At 47.4% G+C, this 26161-nt stretch overlaps 1 protein-coding gene across 5 annotated transcripts in view; it reads left to right on the top strand.

The window, feature by feature from the left end:
- The window catches only part of LOC147018092 (sodium- and chloride-dependent creatine transporter 1-like), a 210339-nt gene that overhangs the window by 86217 nt on the left and 97961 nt on the right, over positions 1-26161 (top strand). For all 5 annotated transcript variants that reach the window (XR_015062277.1, XR_015062278.1, XM_085897435.1 and 2 more), the window contains exon 9: positions 2626-2763. Coding sequence is in view for 3 of the 5 variants with exons in the window: in XM_085897435.1 (XP_085753561.1) it covers positions 2626-2763 (138 nt within the window). In the remaining 2 variants the exon portion in view is untranslated. The remainder of the gene's footprint in view (positions 1-2625; positions 2764-26161) is intronic.

The raw sequence follows: 26161 nt of genomic DNA, 5'->3' as shown, positions 1-26161 counted from the left end.
GAAAATCGGACGGCGCTCACTTACACTTACTCACTCATCGGCGGTTTGTCGGCAACTGACAGCTTCTGTAGGCGGGAAAATATTCACGCATACGAATTAGGATCGCCTACATACGTGCACCAAACCACGCCTCCCTAGCTTCATTTGTTTACGCACGAAAAATTAAGGTTGTATACTTTTTGAACACACCTCGTGTATATATATATATATATATATATATATATATATATATATATATATATATATATATATATATATATATATATATATATATATATATATATATATACTAGTACGTGGCCGTACGTGCAAAAAAAAAAATAAAACTTTCAAACCGCATGCCAGAAAGAACAACCATACAGGCCGTTCCTTCCCTCTCGTAAACGACGACTGGATTGGGGCATTGTGTTTATCTATAAATGCGCATAAGAAATCGAGAAATTATTAGAATACAGTAAGTCATCACTATCCAGAAGTCCGTACATTGTAACCCGTAATGGGGAACGCCTACACAGCAACGTGTCCTGTCATTGGTAACTGAGGATCTCTTCCCCAACGGCCACGCCTACGCAGCAACGTGTCCAGTCATTGGTTTGGTAAATAAATGGCCATAACTTGAGAACCACTTGTCCGATTAATATCAAACCTTGAAGAGGCACATAATCAGGTCGCCAGCAATATACCTGGCAAGTTTCAATTAGATCGGACCAGTGGTTGCTGAGAAACAGCGGTCACAGGCACAGACACACACACACACACAGACACACACACACAGACACACACACACAGACACACACACACAGACACACACACACACAGACACACACACAGACACACACAGACACACACAGACACCGACATTGCTGGAATTATATTATATATCTATATCTATCTGTATATATCTATCTATATGTACAGAAATTATATATATATATATATATATATATATATATATATATATATATATATATATATATATATATATATATACAGAAAAAATATATATATATATATATATATATATATATATATATATATATATATATATATATATATATATATATATATATATATATAATGCCAAACTGAACCGCTTCCCCCGGCCACTGGTGTGATGTATAACTTCTAACGCAAGGTATGCTTAAACATTATAAGCAATCGTGAACCGTGCTTCCCCATTGTCTCACGTTGTTCACCTGCATGTTTTTCATTGGTTTATATTTGATTTTGTGGATGCTTTCCGACGGTTTTGTGATTTTTCTCCCTCCCCCGGTGTATTGCCTTCGATGTCCATCCGTACGCAAAATTTCAGGTTTCTACATCACCCGAAAGGTACCGAACATTAATATCAGTCAGTCAGTGAGTGGTGAGAATGAGCTTCATATATTAGATATATATATATATATATATAAAATAAAATTGTACATAAATCATGGCTCATGGAAGAACAAGGAGATAGAAGATAAAAAGGCAATGTACTGACAGTGGGGTAATGGGGGTCACAAGCAATTGCAACAACGAAGATAACTGCAGAGTTCACAGAACACTCTACACCACAGTATTGAGAAAAAGGATTGAGAAGGGTTACTCCTCTCTTTTTCAGTCAACAACCAGGAAGCGTGGGAACTTACTATGTTTATCGTTTCTGTATGTTTGCTTGTTGTGACATGGTTTGATGACATTGTGTGATTACTTGTTATGCTTGTGATGACAAGAGCATGACATTGTGGGATTACTTCCAATGCAAGGTCACAGCAACAATGTCATTGCTTTTGATAAATAGATTTGTACACCAAGCAATCGAAGATAATCATTCAAAGCAATCAAATGAAATCTATGGATGAATGAATCCAAGTAATCAAAGTAATTGATGAAGTGAGATCATGCATACACCCAGGAAAAATGGAGAAGGAAAAGAAGACAATTATTTCTACTGTTAGAAATACAGCATATGAGAGTCCGTACTCTTGTATACTATAGTTGGTAACAGGTCCTACTACAGTATTCTGCAGATAATTACTACAGGAAAGAATACTATTTTTGCCTTGGGTAGCATCTCTGGACACTGCCATTTTGGCTGAATATCAATATTCCTCCACCTTAGAACTCTGACCTTTGATCCCAAAATCTAATCAGTTTTTGGAAGTGCTTACAAGAGAGTTGATCTGGACAGTGAAACGAATTTTGGAGGTGAACCAGGAAGGGATTGCTGGAAGAACTGTGCACCCTCGAGGAGGTGGCAAGGGTTGGAAGGGTGAGGGAGCTCAACTGGAGGAGAGGCGGTTAAAAAAACATGAAGGCCACCGACCTCTGAGAATAACAGGACTTTTGCTTCAGCTTCATTGCGAGAGAATGACGAAGAATGAAGAAGAAAATGAAGAAGAATCTTTCTAACTCAACGTGTTTAATTCTAGAGGGTTCTAATGGGTTGTATAGGGTCAATCTAAAGGATTATAAAGAGTAACTCCAATGTATTTCGTTCATTTCTAGGCTTTGCCTATTTCATGTTAAAAATGCCAAACTGAACCGCTTGTTTTATTTCATTTAAAACTTGGCCATTTACCGTGCCTTGCTGTTAAAGAGATGATTGACAGGTTGATTGTGGCTTTCCATGTTTGTCTGCAGTTTGTTGGAGTGGAAGGTTTTGTTACGGGCGTCTCGGATCTCTTTGCTTCACAGCTCCATGGAAGCTACAGGAGGGAGGCTTTTGTAGCTATTTGTTGCCTCATCTCCTTCCTCATTGCTATCTCGATGGTCATGGAGGTATGAAGTGTTGGCGTTCATCAGCTGTGATCTCACATATGTATGGACTGTCTATTCTGAATCTGTTTTTGACCACACTGTCTTGAGTAATGTCATCAGTTCGAGTATTCAACCAAGATTTTGTGCCTATTTTCATGACCTGGCCAAATGCTTTTGCTCATTCACCATAAAAGACTTTGTTCGGAGGTGGAAATAATATTATTTAAACGTCTGCTTAATTCTCATGCGGAAAATGCAATCATGTTGAACGTCGGACCGTTTTGCACGCAAACTATTGATCGGTTGTCATTATTCACCGCACTCGCCCACCTCATGTGTGTATTGCTGGCACATTCAACACTTTGTCATGCTGAGCGATGGTATTCATGAGTGCTGAATTCAATCCATCATGTTCTTCTTTGCTGTGCTTTGACTTTTGTGGTTTTGTGGTCTGATTCCACTTTTTAATTTTATTTTTTATTTTCGGTTGGATCAACCATTCTTATTATTTATTGTTTGGAGAGGTGGAGGTGTAAATACTTTGCTGTGACCACAATTGTAATGTTTGCACCCAGGGTCAGTCATTTGAAATTCCATTTGTAGTGTATTTTTCAGCTCACATTGCCGCTATAATTACCCTCACATACAGGAGAGGATGTTGCATTTGGGTCTGGTTTGTTTGTGTTTTTTGTTTGTCTCTGTTTATCTATCTGTATTAGGGTGGTCCAAAAACAGCAAAAATAATATTAAAAATTCAGATGTCTCCACAAGCCTTAAATTATTCCACTATGATTCAATAACGCGCATAAAAAAATCTTAAGTTGATCGGAGGTGATTTAGAGGTCGCTCCATATGACAACTTTTAGTTTCATGAGTTGGTTAAATTAGGGTATGGTTAGGTGCGATTACGGGTACTTCTGGATGTCTGAGGTGGAAATGGAGTGCATTTTCAAACTCTATGGGGTCGATTTATTCTAAGAAATGACTGCACCGACATTGAATTCACTACCATTTCGAAAATATGACCTAAAACAAGATTTATCATTACTGGAGTTGAGTAACTAATCCTACTCATTTCGATATTTTCTAATCTATAATTAATTTGTTGTCCGTCTAAATATTTCTTAGAGTAAATAGACCCCACTGAGTTTGGAAATGCAGTCCATTTTCACGTAGGAAGTTCAGAAGTGTATGGATTCGCATCTCACCATACCCTAATTTTTCAATCAATGGAATTACAAACTATTAGAATATTTCGTCTCATTTACCAAATACCACTATCATCTCCGCCTCTATTGCTGTCTCCACTCCCGCCTGAACTTATTTCTAGCCGGCCCAACATCCAGTGTTTTAGATTCAATGATTCACGAAAAATATTAGTTATTTATTTAGTTATTATAATATTAAATTAGGGTATGGTGAGATGCGAATCCGTACACTTCTGAACTTCCTAGGTGAAAATGGACTGCATTTTACAACTCGGTGGGGTTGAATTACTCTAAGAAATGTTTAGACGGACAACAAATTAATTATAGATTTGAAAATATCGAAATGAGTAGGATTAATTTCTCAATTCCAGGAATGATAAATCTTGTTTTAGGTCATATTTTCGAAATGGTAGTGAATTCAATGTCGGTGCAGTCATTTCTTAGAGTAAATCGACCCCATAGAGTTCGAAAATGCACTCCATTTCCACCTCGGACATCCAGAAGTACCCGTAATCGTACCTGACCATACCCTAATTTTTTCAAGTCATGAGACCAAAAGTTGTCATATGGAGCGACCTCTAGATCACCTCCGATAAAGCTAAAAATTTTATGCGCGTTACTGGATCATATTAGAATAATTTTAAGCTTGTGGAGCAACATTCTATATTTTTTGACTTTTTTGGACCACCCTAATCTGTATGTTTGTCTGTCCTCAGATAATGTGCTAACATAGTCCACAAAAACCACCTGGTGGTAGCAAGTGTTACACATTGTCTTTTTTAGGTCATCTCTACCGAGATGACCTAATAAAGCCGGACCAAATGTCCGTCCGTCCGTACGTCCGTCAACAATTTTTCTTTCCGATCTTGATGAAACTTAGTATGTGGGTAGAGGTCGATGAGTGTTGCACAACGATATAACTTTTGTCCGGGTTCAAGGTCAGGGACGAGGTCACGTAAGTTATAAAAATCGCCATTTTCAAAACCTATCTAGTCTGCCATTCTACAAGATATTCGGCAACTGTTTATTGATTATGATAGTAAAAAATATTATCTTGTATCTAACCGGACAGATTTTTGAATTTCCGTCCCGTTTGGCCGCCATGTAACCTGGAAGATGGTCAAAAACACCTCCTGGTACAAAGAAAACTTTTTACTTCTGATCTTGATGAAATTTGGTATGTGGGTAGAAGTCGATGAGTGATACCCAACGACATATTTTTTTCCCAGATTCGAGGTCAGGGTCAAGGTCACGAGGTCACGAAAGTTGTGAAAGTCGCCATTTTCAAAACCTATCTCGTCTGTCATTTTAGGAGATATTTGGCAACGGTTCATCGATTATGATAGTAAAAAATATTAGAGAGATGACCGTCACCCCCACAAGGGGGTAATTTTTTTAAATTGAGTACCGCAAGGTATTTGCAATTAGAATGCGAGCACATCCCATATAGTTCATACTATAAAGTATGTACTAGTACTATAAAATGTGCATACATCTGAAATAACGTGCATCTATAAAATACATACGATTGGAACGTGAATCGATGCAATAAAACTGGAAAGGTCCGTTTGTCCGCTGTATGAATGTGAAGTTATGTCGTCAATGTGTTGTCAACACACTATACAACCACACCAGCACATAAACGCCATACATAACCACACAAAAGAAGTCCTGGCAAGGGTTTGCAATGTCTGATTGCTCTTTCCAGTTACCTCTGCCACCGAAGGTGAAATGGAAGTTATATTTTCACCCGTTTGTATGTATGTCCATCTCTGTCTGTCTTTCTGTCTCTGTGAGCACGATATTTCAAAAAGTTATGGATGTATTTGGACGAAACTTGATGGACAGGTTGAGTGTGTGACCGGGACTTATTTATTCGACTTCGGTGAAGATCCAGATTGAGATCCAGCCTATCAGTGAGATACAAAACGTAAACTGTTCAGCCTTGCGGAGGTACAGGTATGCACTCTCCCGAGTGCCGTTCTAGTTAGCCCATCCCCTGCACAGCAGGAGATGGGGTTTTGCAATCACTTCTATGTATCTGGCTGGGCCGTAACTTTTATTTTTTACCATTTAAGCTTTGCCATCAAATTTTCAACAAAGTTTTATGATGAGAATATGGATCAGTGCAACTAAGAATTTGGTCAAAAGGTTAAAGGTACCCTTTGGCATATGGAAAAAGGAGAAGTCCGATTACAAAGTGGATGAGGCTTTGCATTTTCAGATGCTTTCTAGTTTCACTTGTACAGGGTGGGTTTTTATTTTGTTTTATTTTATTTTATTTTAGAACCCTAAATAATTTCCATACACTAAAAACTGTATCAGTTAGGAACCTAATATTTTGTATGTAGCTTAATGTCACAGAAAGACATGATATGATCCACACAATTGATTAGCTGAAATGAAGTGTTGAAAGTGTCCACCACCATGTTGCAGACACATGTTCTTCGCAGCATGCTCTCTGACAGAGTGTCGCATTTCTTGGGGAATATTGCTGATTGTATCACTGATTATTATTTTTAATTCACCAAGAGTGTGTGGATTTGTAGCTTACACTATATCCTTCAAATATCCCCACAAAAATAAATCTGATGATGTAAGATCTGGGGATCAAGGTGGCCATATAATGACTTGGACACTACACGATCACCAAAGAGTAGCCTAATTTTGTTCATACTGTATCGCAAAGTGTGACTTGTACCGTCTTGCTGAAACAATCCTTGGTTGATTTTTTTCTTCTGCAATGTGCCCAAGAAAATCATGGATTATGTTGATGTAACATTCCGAGTTTACTGTTTCTGAGAAGAAAATTAGGCCAATAATTATTTGCCAACTTGCAGCACACCAAACACCAATTTTCACGAAATGCAATGGCCTTTCATGCATTGCATAAGTTTGTTCACTTGGCCATAAATGAGTGTTTTGTGAACTTTTATGCCAAGAAAAATGAAACCAACTTTATCTGACAGGCTACATTTATGTAAAATATTAGGTTCCTCCCATAGTTTTTAGTGTATGGGAATTATTTAGGGTTCTCAAATAAAATAAAATAGAAATAAATCACCCTGTATTTTGACCCATACTTTGTTTTAACAGGTGTAATGCAAGACTCACAGCCAAATGTCTTTTTACTACATCATGTCTCGTGCTAGTGACCCAAACTTGTGACGAACACAGTCATCAATGCTCATGTTAAGATTTGGATTTTTTATTTCTTTCCTCATCTGGGCAAACAAAGGCACATTTATGCGAAACATTGTTTATTCTGTTGTTGTACTGCGGTGTTGTCAATAAATCATAAAGGTTGGCAAGATAGATCATAGATCGCTCTTGTCTTTTAGCTGTCTCGTCTGAGTTCGATTCCCAACCTAACTATAAACTGTCACAGTAGTATTTCTCCGGCAGTGCGTTGCAGTAATGAGTCAAAGTGTGCACTGAGGTGGCTCGCCTCTGAACTGCCTAGCTTGGGTTCAAATGTTAGCCCAGCTATAAACTGTCACACTGGTGTTTCTCAGGCAGGGCGATGTAACAGTGTGTGTGTTGTTGGATGCTAAACCGGGTGTCCTGTCTGCTGGAATGAGTTGGTGGACGTGAAAGATCCCACAGTCCTTCGCAGAGTCATTGAGCCTTTGCTGGCACCCTGGCTAAATTTCAAATTCCTCCACTTCCAGTCGAGTATCCTGCATCAGAGATTATAACCCCTTGCCAAAGAAACTGCTTCAGCACAACCGATGCTCTGTATATATCATGGGGAATGATTGAATTAACTTGTCGATGGCACATTAAGCTGCAATCCCATTTGCTTGCATTACTTGCTGTGTACATTAATGCCATGAAGGTTTTTGCAAAGAGTAGGTGATTCAGGCCAATACCCTGGCCATATTCCTTTCTTAATCTTCTCGATGTCCTTCTAGTGTCTGAGCCTCAACTCTATATACTTTTTTAAAAGCCTGCAAGTGGCACAGCTTTGCTCTCAGAAATGATGCAGCCAGAAGCCAAGTGCTGTACACAAATCATATCTGAACCATAATTCCAACATAAATTATGAAAGAAGCTTGTGGTGCAGCTTAATGTACAAATGCAAAAATAAACATGTATATCTGGATATAACTTGACAAAAAATGTTTTTGTGCAAAATAATGCTCAATAATCACAAATGAACTTGTTTCACTGTTGCAGTTGTGAAAAGTTGGGACTGTGTGATCAAAAAAACATCCTCTTTGAACAGTTTGCTAACTTGTCCGAAGTACAGACCAATCGGCCTTCTCCCAATCAGCAAGATTATCACTTCAGACATGAAATGCTTCCTCTTCTCCAATGGCTTGATTTCCGATCATCAATTTTGATTCAGACCAGGTCACTCTACCCTGGACTTGCTGCTCCAACTTTCCCAACAATGGGTGGAGGTCCTCAATGCCGGACATGAGATCAGAGTCATCTTCCAAGACATATCACGTGCTTTCGATAAAGTCTGGCACCCTGCCCTACTCACAAAACTCTCTTCCTATGGTATCCAAGGACATCTCCACTCATCGCTCACAGACTTCCTCTCCTGCTGCAGCCAATGTGTGGCCCTTAATGGAGTTCTCTCATCCCCTCTTCCTGTCCAGGCTGGAGTTCCACAAGGCAGTGTTTTCGGCCCTGTTCTTTTTCTGGTTTTCATCAATGATCTCTCTGACTCTGGAAAATCTTCTTTATCTCTTTGCTGATGACTCCACCCTCTGCCGTTCCATCTGTCATCCCTCAGACTGGCAAGCAGCAGCTTCTTCACTCTTTGCAGATCTGGATAAAATCACATAAAAAAACAAGCTCCAACGTCGAATGTGTCTCAATCCTGACAAATGTCACACTCTCACTATGTCTCTCCAAACGGATCGTCTGGACCCCCCCCCTCCATCTACTTTCTCAACAATCTTCATAAAGTCCTTTCATTCAAGCTTCTGGGTCTCACTATCTACCATGATCTTTCCGAGGAAAGCCACATTTCCATGCTGGCCTCCAAAGCTAGTCGCCAACTGGGCATCCTCCGCCATGCAAAGCCCTTCCTTGGCACACCCGAGCTCCTAACCACATACAAAGCCTTCATCTGCAGCTTGATGGAGTACTGCTCTCCCTTCTGGCTTAGTTTGATGCCCTGGAAACTAAGGCCTTCAATATCACTGGAATTCTCCTGTGATGAAGCTGAGTCTATGGGCCTATCTTTCGCATTGCAGACAGGGCGGTAGTCTCTGTCTTCTACCACCACCTTTGGTCCTACAGGGCGCATGCGGTCAACCAGCAGCCGCCTTCTGGTGAAACTCCAAAAATCCAGAATCATTGCTCACCTCCATTCATTTGTTCTTCTTGTTTCCTGCCTGTGGAATCAACTTCCACATTCTCTTCAATGTCATTCTTCCCTCCAGGTCTTCAAAACAGCTGTTCATCCACCATCCAATGATCAAAAATGCAAAAATGATCACGCTGTATCGAAAGAAGTCCCACAATTCCTGACCAATACTGCCAAGCTTTTCAATTTTTCAGATTGGGGTTAGCTTTGAATATACTAAATATCATTAATCTTTATCAATTCTCTTTTCAAAGAAATAAGTGGTCATTCATCTGGAGTATTTATTTTATTTTGTTTTATTTTCGTTTTTTTCCAAATGAAATTGTCAGTACAAGATCTTTTTTTTTGGTGGAAATGTCTAGGATTAACACACACCGAGGAAGAGCAAGCCAAATTCCCTGCCCAGTCAGTATTAGTCAGTAATTAGTAAGACCCGGTCAGGGGTTTTTATTTATCTGAGAAGTTGGAGCCATTGCTTTTGCTTTGTAGTGCTGTATAATTATTTGTTAATTACAACCCGAGTCCATTTGATTATGCTTCCTGGAAATTCAAATCGGCAAGAGTTGACTTGGAGTTTCCAGTAACTCACAATAATGCTCGGCGTCTGAACAGTTAAAAAAGAAGGTTTACTTGTATAAAAAGTAATTATATGATGATGGAGATCTAGCCATTATGGAGGATACTGATAGACAACTTTGTGGGGGCATATATATATATATATATATATATATATATATATATATATATATATGTATATATATATATATATATGTATATATATATATATATATGTATGTATATATATATGTATATATATATGTATATATATATGTATATATATATATGTATATATATATGTATATATATATATATATATATATATATATATATATATATATATATATATATATATATATAGATATATATATATATATATATTACTATCCCTGTGTCGTAAGAGGCGACCAGGGTTGCGTCAGGAAGGGCATCCGGCATAAAACATGTGCCAAATCACTATGCGGATCATACGGATGATCCGCTGTGGCGACCCCTAACGGGAGCAGCCGAAAGAAGAAGAAGATATATATATATATATATATATATATATATATATATATATATATATATATATATATATATATATATATATATATATATATATATATTGTTGCGGATTTCGCGCCCGCCGGCGTGCTGACGGCCACGTAACTCGAATCGCGGCACGTCGCCCACCGGACGGACAATCCAGTCGTGACCCTCTCGGACTAACGCCGGGAACCAGTCACGGGTGGACCTTTGGTCTCACCGCGATCGAGCCAATCAGCCCCCGCGTGGGATAGGGTTGCTCGCCAAATTCGACCTACCTAAGTACCCACGCGGAGGGTAGACCGGGCGATCGCACCTCGCCGCAGGTCGACTTCGGACACGGGCCACTTAAGCGACCCGTTCCGTACTATCAGAATAACCGAGCGGTGTTATCGTCGACCTCGACGGTTCGATTAATTATCGGGCGTATTCAGCCCACTACCAACCCTTTACGTGAAGCAAGATGGGGATTCAATAGAGGAAAAGACGAAGCGAAGCGGGAAACAGTTCAACACAAAGCACATTTATTCACGGCACACGGGAGCACACATATACAATTCCACCAAATGCACACAGAAAAGACACAATGTAATTTACACAAAAAGCAAATGTAAAAGCGAAAACACAATGCAGAGCTAATACCGACTACCGAGCACACGGCAACACTTATACAATTCTACTTCACAGACGGCGCCGACAACACATACCCAAAACCAAGGAAAAGAATACCCTCAAGGATGAGGCGGGCCTGAGGCCGAGACCGGGTCGCGCCTACCCGTCTGGTGATGAGACGCGGAGCGGCGATGGCGCCTCAACTCCGCGGGCCTCGCGGACAGTGTCTGGTAGGGGTGGGAAAGGGGCCCCTTGGTCGCACTATCTCAGCGCGGGGGGAAACAGGAGGGGGTTGCTGATGCTCGGGGTATAGAGGATTTTTATTATCCCGCGACGAGCGTCTCTACCTCGGCCAGGTCGCGCTGTCGGCCTCCCTGGGGTGCAGCTCCCGACGCGAGCACCCCCTCGTCTGGTGTCGCTGCCTTTCCACAGCTCCGTCCCCTCCGTTCCGACTCCAACGCACACGACGACCAGCTCCTTCTTGCCAACTCCACCGCCCGCGAAGTCTTGACTCTCTGTTTCCGACTCTCCTACTCTCCTACTCTCCGCCTCTGGACTCTCCTACTCTCCGCCTCTGGACTCCCTGGACTGACGAACACGGTCCTTTTATCAGCCCCGTAGCTTCGCCCTCTCATCTTTGACCCCCTCCCTTCGACCTTTCACCTCGCTCCCCATTGGCCCGAGAAAAAGTGGGCGTGAAGGCTTTTTGATCCATAAATTTGCATATATCGATCGCCCTGGGGGCGGGCCACCCGCCCCTCGCTCACCGATTGGACGGCAAAAAGTGGGCGTGTGTCGTTTTTGATCCGTTTTTGAAGCACAAATCCGTGATTTTGTACACGCTGTTCGGCGCGCGCCCTGCACGAGTCCAACACCGGTACCCACAGCGGGGCAAGAACGGTGGCGATGCGACGGTTGCGAGGTGTGACGGGAAGGTCGTGGCGGTTGTGGTGAAGCGGCGTTGTGGTTGGTGGTTGATGTTGTGGTTGTGGTGGTAATCATGGCGGTTGGTCCAAAATAAAGATAGCAAAAGAAAAACGGCTATCCTGAAGAGTCGCAGCACGCATAAATGACATGTATTCCCACTAGACAACGGGTTTGGGCCTAACTACACATGTACTTACCGAGATACCTCACCTAAGGGACCTGAATGGTGGTTTGCGAATTTGGTAACCACAACACTACCCCCTCCCCTTTTTACAGACTCGTCCCGAGTCGTCAAATTTTCGTGTGCCATCATGTGTAGTTTTCCCCTAGTACATTTTACCTACGGATCCCTGAGTGCGACATTCATGGTATTCGTGTCCCCAAAATAAATAACCTGAGGGCTGCGTAACTACCTAAACAAACTCACTCACACGGACGACTTAAATAAAATTGCCGGCGCTAGACAGACATGCCGGGGGCGCACTCATATTTACAGTACATCTTAACCTTAACTTACAAATTTTACACTAAACCATGGCCCAGGATCAATGAACTCTGCAAAAGAAAAGCAGTTAACAGGGAGCCAGGCTGCTCGCATGCAGTCTCTGGCTCAAAACAATGCAGGTGACAGGGAACGTGGCTGGCTGCTCACACGCAGTCCAAGGCCTTCCCTTTTGAACTGAACGCAGTGAACCACAACGGTGCATGGGCTGCACAAACGCAGTCTCCGTGCCAGCTCAAGTGGCACACGCAATGAACACAACGAATGGATGGATGAATGGATGGACCGAATGCAGTGAACCACAACGGTGCATGGGCTGCACAAACGCAGTCTCCGTGCCAGCTCAAGTGGCACACTCAATGAACACAACGAATGGATGGATGAATGGATGGATGAATGGATGGACGCAAACACGGTGCACGGGCCGCCACTGCAGGCCCGTGTTGTAGCTGCCAACAGGGCAGTTCTTGCAGCTTGCAAACTGTTGCTTTCTGATCCTGGCGCACATGGCAATGAACAGGGAGGGCAAAGCAAAAATTGAACGGGGCTGGTGAACATGGGCAGTGGGCATGGCATGGCAAAGGCAGCAGGCAAACACAGCCCGCAGAAGAAGGCCGCTGCAGGCAAACACAGCCCGCAGAAGAATTGGCCGGCACAGGCCTTGAAGTAACACAGCTGCAGATGATCCGGCCGGCACAGGCCTTGCAGCAACACAACAGCTGCCGATCAAGTGGGCCGGCACAGGCCTTGAAGTAACACAGCCAGCAGATGAAGCTGGCCAGCCTTTGCCGTTCAGTGGAGGTTGGTGGAGGGAGTGCGGTGGTGCTGGCCACTTGGAAGGCGGGCTTGGTCCTACCTACCTGTCTCCCTCCCAACCTATCACCTTTGCCTGTCACTGTACATACCCACTCCCTTAATTTGTCAAACCCCAATTTAGCCCCAACTTAATTTTTTTTTTTTTTTTAAACTCCCCACTATAAATCGTCCCCTAACCCCCTTTATCGTCCTTGTTCGGCTAACCTATCCTGTCACCTAGCCTACTCCCAACCCCTACGTTCCCTTCCCGGAGGGGAACAAGGGAGAGCTAACGTCCTGTGTCGAGGCCCAACGAAGCCTCAGAATGGCCTCCCCAGAGTTCGGCGATCTAACCCAAAGTGGGTCCAGCGGCCCACAACGAGAGCGAGGGGATGGATGGTGCGGAGGGGTACACTTCCTAATCTACCCTATCCATTTAACTGTTAAACTACCCCGGGGCTTTCAACAAGCGCCTCTCGCTTAAAGTATTGGTTCTAATAACCCAAGATTCCCGTCGCCTGTGTTGGTGTCCTCACAATTTCGGGCCTCGCCCCCCAATTTTCTCTCCGTGCCCTCACACGGTCTCCTGGCTGGGACACGTGGCTCCCTTTGGCAGGCACGACCCTCTGCCGAATCTCCCGCTATGGCACCCCCGGGCACTACACTGCCTCCGAGCCTACCAGCTCCCTAACACCGGGGAGTGCCCCCCATGGCACCTCCCCTGAAACGCACACGTGGCAGGCCGGCCTCCCGGGCCCCTTTCCGAGGGTCACCCGTGCCCACAACACTGCCCACGCGGCTAATGGCGCCCCGGGCCCCCGCACCAAGCAGGCGCACCCGTGCCCACTACTCTATCCCGGCCCCCCATGGGCCCATGGCCTACCGCGGCCGACTAGCCTGGTGCCCGGGGTACCCACTCAGCGATACTCACCTTTCGCAGCCACGCTCCCAAGCCCGTCAACAGGGCTCCTGCACCCCTCCAAATGGGTCTCGAGCCTACATTCCCACCAACAGCAAAACGACCTCCATTTTTCAATTTGACTAACCCAGCTAACTCACTTTACTCTGACCCCGGGGTCCCTTGGGCGGGAGTCACTCCTCCCCCCAATCACTCATCGCACCATGCATTCCCCATTCGCTCCATTCACACAGACCCGCTGGCCTCACTCACTCATCATGTACTCGCCTCACAACTCTTCAATACACACACCGCTGAACTCTGCCATCCTTCTAACTGCACCCCCTAACTAACTCGTGCTCCCACGTCGTCCCTTAAACTACAGCACGTTCCATTTAACACTACGTAGCTAAACTACGTCCCCTCTACACACTCACTGTCAGTCACTGTCTCCAAATAATCCCATTAATCAATTTCCCAGGGGGGGAATTTCCTCCCTTCCTACTGGGCTCGTGAACTCGTTGCAAGACTCTGAGAGCCCTGCGCCTCTGCGGGAGCGGCTGTTCCAGCACCGACTCCTCCGGCAAGACATATCCATGAGGGCGTAAGGTCGCCCTTGTAAGGCCTCAGGCGGTCCGCGTGGACGATCCGAGGGAGGGCTCGTGGTCCCATTTTAATTTTTAGGACCACGTCACTGACTTGCGCCAGGACAACCCCCGGGCCCTGCCAAGGTGAGGTGAGCTTCGGGCATCTGCCCTTCCTTCGCCGGGGGTTAAAGAACCAAATCTTTGCCCCCGGTGGGTATTTGCTCACCTGGCTCCGGTGGTCGTACCTGCGCTTCATTTTTATGCCCGCCTGTTGGAGCTGGTGTCGTGCGAAGGCGTGGACCTTCTCCAAGCCCTCCTCCAACCGACGGGCATAGCCCTCCCCGGGGGCCTATCAAGCCGCTCAGGCGTCGGACCGCACAATAAATCGACGGGGCTTCTCAGCTCCCGTCCATACATCAACAGCGCCGGACTACATGCGGTAGACCCGTGCTGGGACGCGCGATAGGCCATCAGGAGGTACGGAAGGTGTTCGTCCCAGTCCTCCTGGTTAGTGGCGGTGAAGAGGGCCAACTGTTGGACCAGGGTCCTGTTGAACCTCTCCACCATGCCATCAGACTGTGGTCTCAGGGGCGTTGTCCGTGTTTTTCGAATTTCCAGGAGCCTGCACACCTCTTTTAGTAATTCACTCTCAAAATTTCGTCCCTGGTCCGTGTGCAGCTCCTGCGGAATCCCATACCGGCATGTAAATCCTTCTACGAAGGCCTTGGCCACAACCCCTGCTTCCTGGCTGGGAAGGGCAAAGGCTTCTGGCCATTTGGTGAAATAGTCCTTAATTACGAGGACGTACTTATTACCCTGGCGAGTGGGGGGCAGTGGTCCCAAAATGTCCATGGCCACTCGCTCCAGGGGAGCCCCAACCTGATGTAGTTGGAGTGGGGCCCTCATCCTCTGTGGCGGTCCCTCTTTTGCAGTACAGGCGTCGCATGCTCGACACCAGTCCTGTACATCGCGCCCCATGTTAACCCAATAGAACCGCCGGCGGGCCCGAGATTTTGTTTTGGTCCTGCCCAAATGGCCGCCGGCGCGGGTACCGTGCACCTGTTTCAAAATTTGGGTCTTAAACCCATCAGGGACTATCACCAGCCAAGAAGTTTGTTCAGAAGGAATCTCCACCCACTTGCGATACAAGATGTTGTCCCTCATTTCTAGGGTCCTCCACTGAGCCCAGTATGCCTTTGTTCGCGCCCCGAATGGGGCGATTTCCTCCCCACTGGGCCTCCTGTTTTCCTGGACCCATTTGTACACTGGCCCTAGCACCGGGTATTCCCGCTGGGCCGTGCTCCATGCCAATCCACCAAATTCCTCTCCCGCGGTTAGTGGCAAAGTTGGGCCTACCACCCGGGCCGCACGGACTGGGAGTTTCGGGGAGGCGTCTGCCAATTGGTCCCTCTCCTCATGTCTCGTACAATATTTGCAGTTTTCCCTCAGACAGGGGCGTCGTGAGAGCGCATCGGCATTCCCATGAGCCTTACCGGCTCTATGGACCACACTGAAATCGTACTGCTGCAATTTTTCCAACCACCTTGCAATTTGGCCTTCCGGTTCCTTGAACCGTAAGAGCCATTGCAAGGAGGAATGGTCAGTTCGAACCAAAAATTTCCTCCCGTACAAGTACGGGTGGAAATGGCCCACGGCAGACAGCATAGCCAATAGTTCCTTGCGAGTTACGCAATAATTTCGTTCGGGCCTACTCATGGCCCGACTGTAATACGCGATCACTCTTTCCACGCCCCCTGTGTCTGGGACAAGACTGCTCCCAATCCTTCCTGGCTTGCATCCGTGTCCAGGGTATACATCCCGTCATCGGTGGGGTACGCTAAAACAGGTGCGGATGTCAAACACCCCTTTAATTTGAGGAAGGCCTCCTGGCACTCCTCCGTCCAATTAAATCTCAACCCCTTCTCCGTCAACCGGTGAAGGGGCCTGGCTATCTCCGCAAAGTTTGCCACGAAACGCCGGTAGTAGGAGCAAAGTCCCAAAAAGCCCCGCACCTGTTTGACAGTTGTAGGTACGGGCCACTCCTCTACCGCTGTAATTTTTCCGGGGTCGGTCTTCACCCCCTCGCGGCCTATCACGTGTCCGAGATAGGCCACCTCTGTCGCGAACAAAGTGCATTTCTCTGGGCTCAATTTCAGCCCTGCCTGCCTGAGGTGCCCAAACACCTGGTCCAAATTGGCTATCTCCTGGGTGAATGTTTTAGCGTGTACCAGGACGTCATCCAGATACACCAGGCATGACTGCCACGGCATGCCGCCGAGTACACGCTCCATCAGTCTCTCAAAGGTGGCGGGGGCGTTACACAAGCCGAACGGCATCACAGTGAACTGATACAGTCCCTTCCCTGTGGAAAATGCCGTTTTCTCCTTCCCCGTCTTATCCATCTCTACCTGCCAATACCCACTCTTGAGGTCCAGAGTTGAGAACCATTTAGAGCCTGCAACGGCGTCGAGGGTATCGTCAATTCTAGGCAGGGGATAGGAGTCTTTGAGTGTCACGTTGTTCAGCTGGCGATAGTCCACACAGAAACGCGTGGTCCCATCCTTCTTTTTAACCAGCACAACTGGTGACATCCAAGGACTTCCCGAGGGCTCGATGACACCTGCATTGAGCATCTTCTCAACCTGTTCATCAGCCTCCTCTCTTTTGCTCCATGGGAGCCTTCGAGCAGGCTGACGGACAGGCCGGGCCCCATTGCTGTGGATCTGATGTTGCACCAGGCCCGTACGTCCAATATCCTCGGGTGACAAGGAGAAGATCCCGATGTGTCGGTCGACCAGCTTGTATAAGGCCTCCCGCTGGGCCTCCTCCAAATCTACACTACTCCGATTTACCATCTCACGAATGGGACCGGGCCAATTCCTAATCGAGTCTGGAGACTCCTTCTGGGCCGGTCCGGCTCGACGTTATCGTCCCTCAGCTCTGCGACCTCTTTTACTGGGATGCAATCTGCCACCTTCGTGCCCTTCCTGATAGTGCGTGGTTCCGTGCTAACATTTATCACCCGTACGGGCACTACTGGCCCGTCGGTACTTACCAGGGTGCGGCCCACGACTAAGCCCGGGGTTGACGGCCCTGCCGGTAGTTCCGCTAGGTCGCAGGGGCCCTGCCACGTTGGGGGTGCTCGCCACCGGGCCGGGACCACCGCCTCGGCACCCGGGGGAATGACCACGGAGTCAGGAGCCTCCAGCTCCACCCTCTCATCCGTGCTCACGCCTCCTAACGGCAACTCTTCACCACCCAACTGCATGACCCCCCGGCCCAAGTCGATCTTACAACCACCGGCCGTCAGCACATCCAACCCTATTAGACATGGGTCGTACACCTCTGCCACCCAAACCTCTATCTTGGTTTTCACAGTGCCCAATTTAAACGACACGAAACCACGTCCTATGATAGGGGCCGTTGCCCCGGTAGCTAGCTGCAAACTATGGTTTTGCAGACGGTGGATCTCATCCCAACTGTCTACACTCGAATCAAGGACCACAGGGCTGATGATTGTGGCGCTTGCTCCTGTGTCCACCACGGCGTCTACCCCTACGCCGGCAATCTTGCACCGAATTGTTAAGCTACCTTTGCCAATTTGGCCACAACTGATGACCTGTCGCAGTTCTGAGGGCTCTTCTCCGTCTGAGTCTGCCGAACACGGCCCTACATGTTCGGCACTTCTTAGTTTCCCGGGGACTGGTGGGGGGGGCGATGGTTGGGCCTGGCTATCCCTATTGACCCGGGGCGGAGTTGGTGGTCTCGGGGGCCGTGGCTCTTCTCTTCGCGGGGGCCTTTCCCTGCGCGGGGCGTTGCACCTCCGCTGCAGGTGGTCCCCTGCGCCACAATTATAACACCTCTTCTGGTAAGGTGTTTGCCTCCAGTACGCCGAATTATACCCCCCTCCATTCCGAATTGGGGTACCCCCCGATGGCCCATCTCCCGCCCTTCCCGGGCCCGACCGCCTCTCCACAGGTCTCCCGAACCGGCGGTCGAACATGCCCTGCACCATCCTTTCCATTCGCGCTTGGTCGCCCAGGGTTGCCCCGGCTCCCAGCGCACTATCGTGCACGGGGTCCACCTGTCGGACTGCCACCGCGTGGCGCCCAGCCCCTCCCAATGGCGTTCTGGCTGCCTCCCAGCAGGCAGCAGTATCAGCCGCCTTCTAGAGGTTGTCCGGGCGCCATACGGTGAGCAATGCTCCGATATCGGTGCCCCCTATTGCTCGAAGGAAATGGTCCAGGGCAATCTCCTCCCGGTACTCCGGTGGCATGTTGGTGTGCGCGATCCCCACCAAGCGGCGAATGTCATGTGCCAATTCTCCCAGCGATTCCTGGGGACGTCGTTTGCGCCCGTTGAGCTGAGCTTTAACAAGCTCGCTCTGCTGGTCCATGCCAAATCGGTTTTTTAGGGCCGAATGGAGATCCTCCAGGGTCGCCCCCTCACTGGGTACCGTGGTCAGGACTTCCAAAGCCACGCCACGCAGGGCCGCTGTGAGTTGTGCCACACCCTGCACCTCGTTCCAGCCATTGCCTCTGGCAACACACTGGAACTGGGCCATATATGCCCTCAAGTCCGTCTTGCCATCGTACGGGGGTAGCGGCACCCTCGGTTCTTTCGAGGTCTCCTCCCGTTCCCTAGGGACTCCGGGAGGAGTGTACCTCCCCAGTCCCAACGGTGCCTCACTCCCGCAGGGTCCGAGCCATTTGCCCGGGGGCTTCACCACCCTTGTCTGCGTCTGTCCGTGCCCCGCGTCGTCCCGCTTACTCTCCCAAGCCATTGGACTCACACTCCGCACACCCCCTGGAACAGTCATTCTGGGTACCCCCATTAGGCCAAAAGACCCCGCGGTCTCTACCCTCCCCAAGCTTGGCATGCTCACCCCCGCATCGGGCAAGCCTCCTGCTCCGCCTTGTGACACCGGCCCCACCTGGGCACGATCCGCCTCGAGGGAGTATATCCTCTCCCCCTGTTCCCGAAGGAGGCCACCCTGCTTCTCACACCGGGCCTCCACCCTATCCGCCAGTCTCTTCTCCATTTCCTCCATTTTTCCCTTTATTACCCCATTTATTTCCTCCCCTATCGTTCCTAACGACAGTTCCCCGACTTTTTCTCTTATTTGCTCCACCTCCCCTTGTACCTGTGTCACCATCTTATTTGTCTTGGATATTTCCTCCCTCGTTGTCCTAAACTGCTCTTCTGTCTCGCCCCGGTTTTTTCCTATCTGTTCCCCCAGTTCCTCTGTCTTTTCTCCGGCTTTCCGCTCCATTTCATTAATTACCTCCTCATGTCTCTTTCTACATTCCTCCGTCACCTTTTTAATCCTTTCTGTGTGTCCGCTTTTACCTCCTTTCGCAGGTTTTCAACTTTGTCTGTCATTTCCCGATGTCTTTTCTCACAGTCCTCCTTCACGGCTCCCAATCCCTCCTTTATTTTCCCTTGTTCTCTTTTTAATTCCTCTATCGCCGTCGTGTTCCTCCCTATTTCCTCCTTTATTTGGTCTTGTCCCTGTTTTACTTCTCCCAATCCTTTTCCTACTTTGTCTATTTTTCCCACCACCGTCTTTATTTCGTTTACCCTCTCTTGTTTACTTTCTTCCATTGCGACTCCCACTCCTTTTACTTTCTCTTTTAACCCGGTCACCTCCGCTCGTATCGTGTCGACTTCCTTTTTCATTTCGTTTTTTAGTTCTTCCAAGCTTCCTTTTAGGCTCATTCCCATGTTCTGCATCTCACCCCGCAGCTCTTTCATCTCTTCCCTCATTTGCTGTGTATTCGCATCCATCGTCGTTTTCACTTCATTTGTATTTGTATCCATCTTTTCATCCATTTTTTGTGTATTCGCATCCATCTTTTCGTTCATGCCTTTCATTTCGTTTTTCATATTCGCATCCATTTTTTCGATCATTTTCGCATTCATCTTTTCGTTCATTGCCGCCAGCATGGCGCATAGCTGGGCCATGTCGAATGCACTCAGCTGAGCCGTTTCGGCAAGGTTTGGGGAAGGGTTTTGGTGGAGAGGAGGGGGGGGGAGGTGTCATACACCGCGGCCGCTGCCGCACCCATTTCGGGCTCTGGGTTCAGTTGGGCGAGTCCGTGTTCCTGCACAATCAACATTTCCTGCTCGGGGATTCCATCCTGGACCATGGATTCTACACATTCTACATCCATTTCTAATACCCCCGGCTCCCGCTCGCCTTGAGACGCCATCTTGCTTCTCTTAAAGGGTTAATTTGCTCGCTCGTAATTTGGAGGGAATCGGGGGTCGCTTCTCTCACCCCTGGACCGATTCCCGTGAATTTCGCTGGAGACAGGAGAGCCTGTTGTCCCGCTCTCCAATACCAGTGCCGCGAGGAGGGCGATGAATTTGTATCCCACTCCTGACACCAGTGTTGCGGATTTCGCGCCCGCCGGCGTGCTGACGGCCACGTAACTCGAATCGCGGCACGTCGCCCACCGGACGGACAATCCAGTCGTGACCCTCTCGGACTAACGCCGGGAACCAGTCACAGGTGGACCTTTCGGTCTCACCGCGATCGAGCCAATCAGCCCCCGCGTGGGATAGGGTTGCTCGCCAAATTCGACCTACCTAAGTACCCACGCGCAGGGTAGACCGGGCGATCGCACCTCGCCGCAGGTCGACTTCGGACACGGGCCACTTAAGCGACCCGTTCCGTACTATCAGAATAACCGAGCGGTGTTATCGTCGACCTCGACGGTTCGATTAATTATCGGGCGTATTCAGCCCACTACCAACCCTTTACGTGAAGCAAGATGGGGATTCAATAGAGGAAAAGACGAAGCGAAGCGGGAAACAGTTCAACACAAAGCACATTTATTCGCGGCACACGGGAGCACACATATACAATTCCACCAAATGCACACAGAAAAGACACAATGTAATTTACACAAAAAGCAAATGTAAAAGCGAAAACACAATGCAGAGCTAATACCGATTACCGAGCACACGGCAACACTTATACAATTCTACTTCACGGACGGCGCCGACAACACATACCCAAAACCAAGGAAAAGAATACCCTCAAGGATGAGGCGGGCCTGAGGCCGAGACCGGGTCGCGCCTACCCGTCTGGTGATGAGACGCGGAGCGGCGATGGCGCCTCAACTCCGCGGGCCTCGCGGACAGTGTCTGGTAGGGGGTGGGAAAGGGGCCCCCTTGGTCGCACTATCTCAGCGCGGGGGGAAACAGGAGGGGGTTGCTGATGCTCGGGGTATAGAGGATTTTTATTATCCCGCGACGAGCGTCTCCACCTCGGCCAGGTCGCGCTGTCGGCCTCCGTGGGGTGCAGCTCCCGACGCGAGCACCCCCTCGTCTGGTGTCGCTGCCTTTCCACAGCTCCGTCCCCTCCGTTCCGACTCCAACGCACACGACGACCAGCTCCTTCTTGCCAACTCCACCGCCCGCGAAGTCTTGACTCTCTGTTTCCGACTCTCCTACTCTCCTACTCTCCGCCTCTGGACTCTCCTACTCTCCGCCTCTGGACTCCCTGGACTGACGAACACGGTCCTTTTATCAGCCCCGTAGCTTCGCCCTCTCATCTTTGACCCCCTCCCTTCGACCTTTCACCTCGCTCCCCATTGGCCCGAGAAAAAGTGGGCGTGAAGGCTTTTGATCCATAAATTTGCATATATCGATCGCTCTGGGGGCGGGGCCACCCGCCCTCGCTCACCGATTGGACGGCAAAAAGTGGGCGTGTGTCGTTTTTGATCCGTTTTTGAAGCACAAAATCCGTGATTTTGTACACGCTGTTCGGCGCGCGCCCTGCACGAGTCCAACACCGGTACCCACAGCGGGGCAAGAACGGTGGCGATGCGACGGTTGCGAGGTGTGACGGGAAGGTCGTGGCGGTTGTGGTGAAGCGGCGTTGTGGTTGGTGGTTGATGTTGTGGTTGTGGTGGTAATCATGGCGGTTGGTCCAAAATAAAGATAGCAAAAGAAAAACGGCTATCCTGAAGAGTCGCAGCACGCATAAATGACATGTATTCCCACTAGACAACGGGTTTGGGCTTAACTACACATGTACTTACCGAGATACCTCACCTAAGGGACCTGAATGGTGGTTTGCGAATTTGGTAACCACAACAATATATATATATATATATATATATATATATATATATATATATATATATATATATATATATATATATATATATATATATATGTATATATATCGCTCTCTCTCGCTCTCTCTCTCTCCCGATCTCTCTCTCTCTCTCTCTCTCTCTCGCTCTCTCTCTCTCTCTCTCTCTCGCTCTCTCGCTCTCTCTCTCTCTCGCTCTCTCGCTCTCTCGCTCTCTCTCTCTCTCTCTCTCTCTCTCTCTCTCTCTCTCTCTCTCTCTCTCTCTCTCTCTCTCTCTCTCTCTCTCGCTCTCTCGCTCTCTCGCTCTCTCGCTCTCTCGCTCTCTCGCTCTCTCGCTCTCTCGCTCTCTCGCTCTCTCGCTCTCTCGCTCTCTCGCTCTCTCGCTCTCTCGCTCTCTCGCTCTCTCGCTCTCTCTCTCTTGAAACACTTGCTTTTTTCCATCCATTGACAGTTCACCAAAATAGTTTTCTGTACATTTTAAACATGGTCCATTGTTGGTGAAGTGCAGCCTTATGAAATCTTTTCAAAGAAATGAGAAAAGCTGGGTCAACAGAAAGGAAGTTTTGAGCAAATTCTCTGTAATTTATTGTATGGCCAGAAGTGTTTTTAGAAAGGTTATTGCAGGTGACCTTTCATGGGTGATCACATTTTCAATGGCACCTTAAAACCACAAACAAACAAGAAAAAGACGTCATGCAGAGCATGATGCTTGAAAAATCCACCCCCCCAACTTCCAAAGGTTGCCATGGATACATCAAATTGTCCATTTCATGAAGATTAAAATTGACAATATTAATCAAAGCTCAGGTCAATCGGATGAAAATTGATTATTTTTCAGATTGGAATTGATGATTTTAGAAGTTTGACCTTGAGTTTACCTTTGACCTTATGACCTCAAATAGTTGGTTTCCAAATTCATTGATGGACTATGCAACTGCTGCTTAATTTTCAGGTTAATCTGATGAAAATTGATGATTTGCGAAGTTTGACCTTGAGTTGACCTTTGACCTCAAATAGTTCCTTTCCCAATTCAGTGATGGACTATGCAAATCCTGTTAAACTTTCAAGTTAATAGGATGTAAATTGACTTTTTCAGTTGAAAATTTATGATTTTAGAAGTTTGACCTCAAGTTGACCTTTGACTTTTTGATCTCAAAAATAGTTTTTTAGAAATTTTACTTCAAGATGACCTTTGACCTCAAAATCAGTAGGCTTCTCAGTTGAGACTACCTCTACAACTTGGTGAAGTTTTGTGAAGATCGGTTTTAAATTGTGACCTGTAGGTGATAGACAGACAGACAGACAGACAGAATAACAAAATCGACTGACCAATATACTTGAAAATTTTTCGATTTTGCAAGTAAAATATCTGCTGTTCTTTCTTTGCTCCAATCGGTTCATCTGACCACATGCCTATCAAAGTAAACATCTCTGTGACTTTTATTAGAGAACCACCTCAGCACCTTCGTGTCTGGCATTTCACTCAGGCCGACTGGCAGGGACTTCAAGCAGCCATCAAACTTCTAGACTGGTCTCCCATCTCTACTTCCTCCGACATCAACTCATCCTGGGAATTCTTTCAATGAAACTTACTCTCTCTCATGAACAGATTTATCTCATCTCGTCTTCAGTTGCCCTACCCTTCCTCCCACCCATGGTTCACTGAAGCTTGTGGCAAGGCAGTTGTCCTGAAACAACTTGCCTTCGCCTCATGGAAGGCTAATCCAACTGAAGGCAATCTCGGTTCCTTCCACAAAGCTCGGAAAAAGTGTGTACCTACCCTGAGGAGAGACAGGAAACAACATCTTTCTAATCTCAAGTCTGAACTCTCAAACCTTTCTCCTTCCTCCAAATCCTGATGGCATCTAGTTCAGTCTGTTTCTAGTGAATGTTCCCCCTCCAACCCCTCCATTGCCTCAAATAGCCGCACAGCTCACACTGCACATGAAAAGGTTGAATGTCTAAACTCCGTGTTTGCTTCTAAATCTTGTGTCCCAAACCCATCGCTTCCTATACCCACCTTACCCAGTTGCACCCAGCTGTCCCTGGACTCTGTGTCCTTTTCTCCTGACAAAGTGAAGAGCTTGCTGTCAAACCTCGACTCAGATTCTGCAACCAGTCCAGACGGCATCAGCCCACATGTCCTAAAAACCTGCTCTGCTACTCTTGCTCACCCTCTCTCTGTTCTATTCACCCTCTCATTTGCTCAAGGTCATCTGCCATCTGCTTGTAAATCAGCAAACATTACCGCTCTGCATAAAATAGGTGCCAAAACAGATCAATTAACCTTCTACCAATAATCAGCAAGGTTATGGAATCTATCATCGCTCCAGACATTAAATCCTTACTCTTCTCCAATTGCTTGATTTCCGATCATCAATTTGGTTTCAGACCAGGTCACTCTACCCTGGATATGCTGCTTCTGCTCTCCCAACAATGGATGGAGATTGTCAATGCCAGACATGGAATCAGAGCCATATCCCAAGAGATATCGTGAGCTTTCAATATGGTCTGGCACCCCACATTGCTCACCAAACTCTCTTCATCTGGTATCTAAGGCGATCTCTATTCATGGCTGAGACTTCCTCTCCTGTTGCAGTTGATGCCTGGTCCTTAATGGAATTCTCTCATCTCCTCTTCCTGTCCAGGCTGGAGTTCCTCAAGGTAGCGTTCTGGGCCCTGTTCTTTTTCTGGTTTTCATCAATGATCTCTCCAACTCTGTAAAATCCTCTTTTTCTCTTTGCTGATGACTCTACCCTCTGCCGTACCATCCCTCAAATCGGCAGGCAGCAGCCTATTCACTCCCTGCAGACCTGAATAAAAAATCACAAGCTGACTCTCTGCATACCTGAATAAAAATCACAAGCTGGTCAAACACTTGGAACATGTCTTTCAATTCAGAGAAATCTCACACTCTCACTATGTCTCTCCGAAAGGACCATGTGGCTAACCACCCCTGCCCCCCCCAACTCCTCCTTAGACTTTCTCAACAACCCTCTTGAAGAAGTCATGTCTTTCAAGCTTTCAGGCCTCACTGTCTGTCATGATCTTTCCTGGGAAAGCCACATCTATGAGCTGGCCTCCAAAGCCAGTTGCCGACTGGGCATCTTCCATCATGCAAAGTCCTTTCTTGCCACACCTGAGCTCCTAACCTAATACAAAGCTTTCATCCGCAGCCTGATGGAGTGGGCTCGTGCTCCTGCCTCAAACCTTGCTCGGCTTCACGCTGTGGAAACTAAGGCTTTCAGGATCATTGGTATCTCCCGTGATGAAGCTGAGCCTTTGGGTCTCACCGTCTCGCTACAGGCAGGTCGGTGGTCTTTCTGTCTTCTACCATCTCCTCTCCGGTCTTGCCCCCCCCCCCTTTGTTC

The sequence above is a fragment of the Eptatretus burgeri genome, chromosome 10, assembly GCF_056783735.1.
Source record: "Eptatretus burgeri isolate ZD-2024b chromosome 10, Ebu_testis_v1, whole genome shotgun sequence".
NCBI classification, from domain to species: Eukaryota; Metazoa; Chordata; class Myxini; order Myxiniformes; family Myxinidae; genus Eptatretus; species Eptatretus burgeri.
Note: the sequence above shows the minus strand (reverse complement) of the source record. Positions and strands in the feature narration are given on the sequence as shown.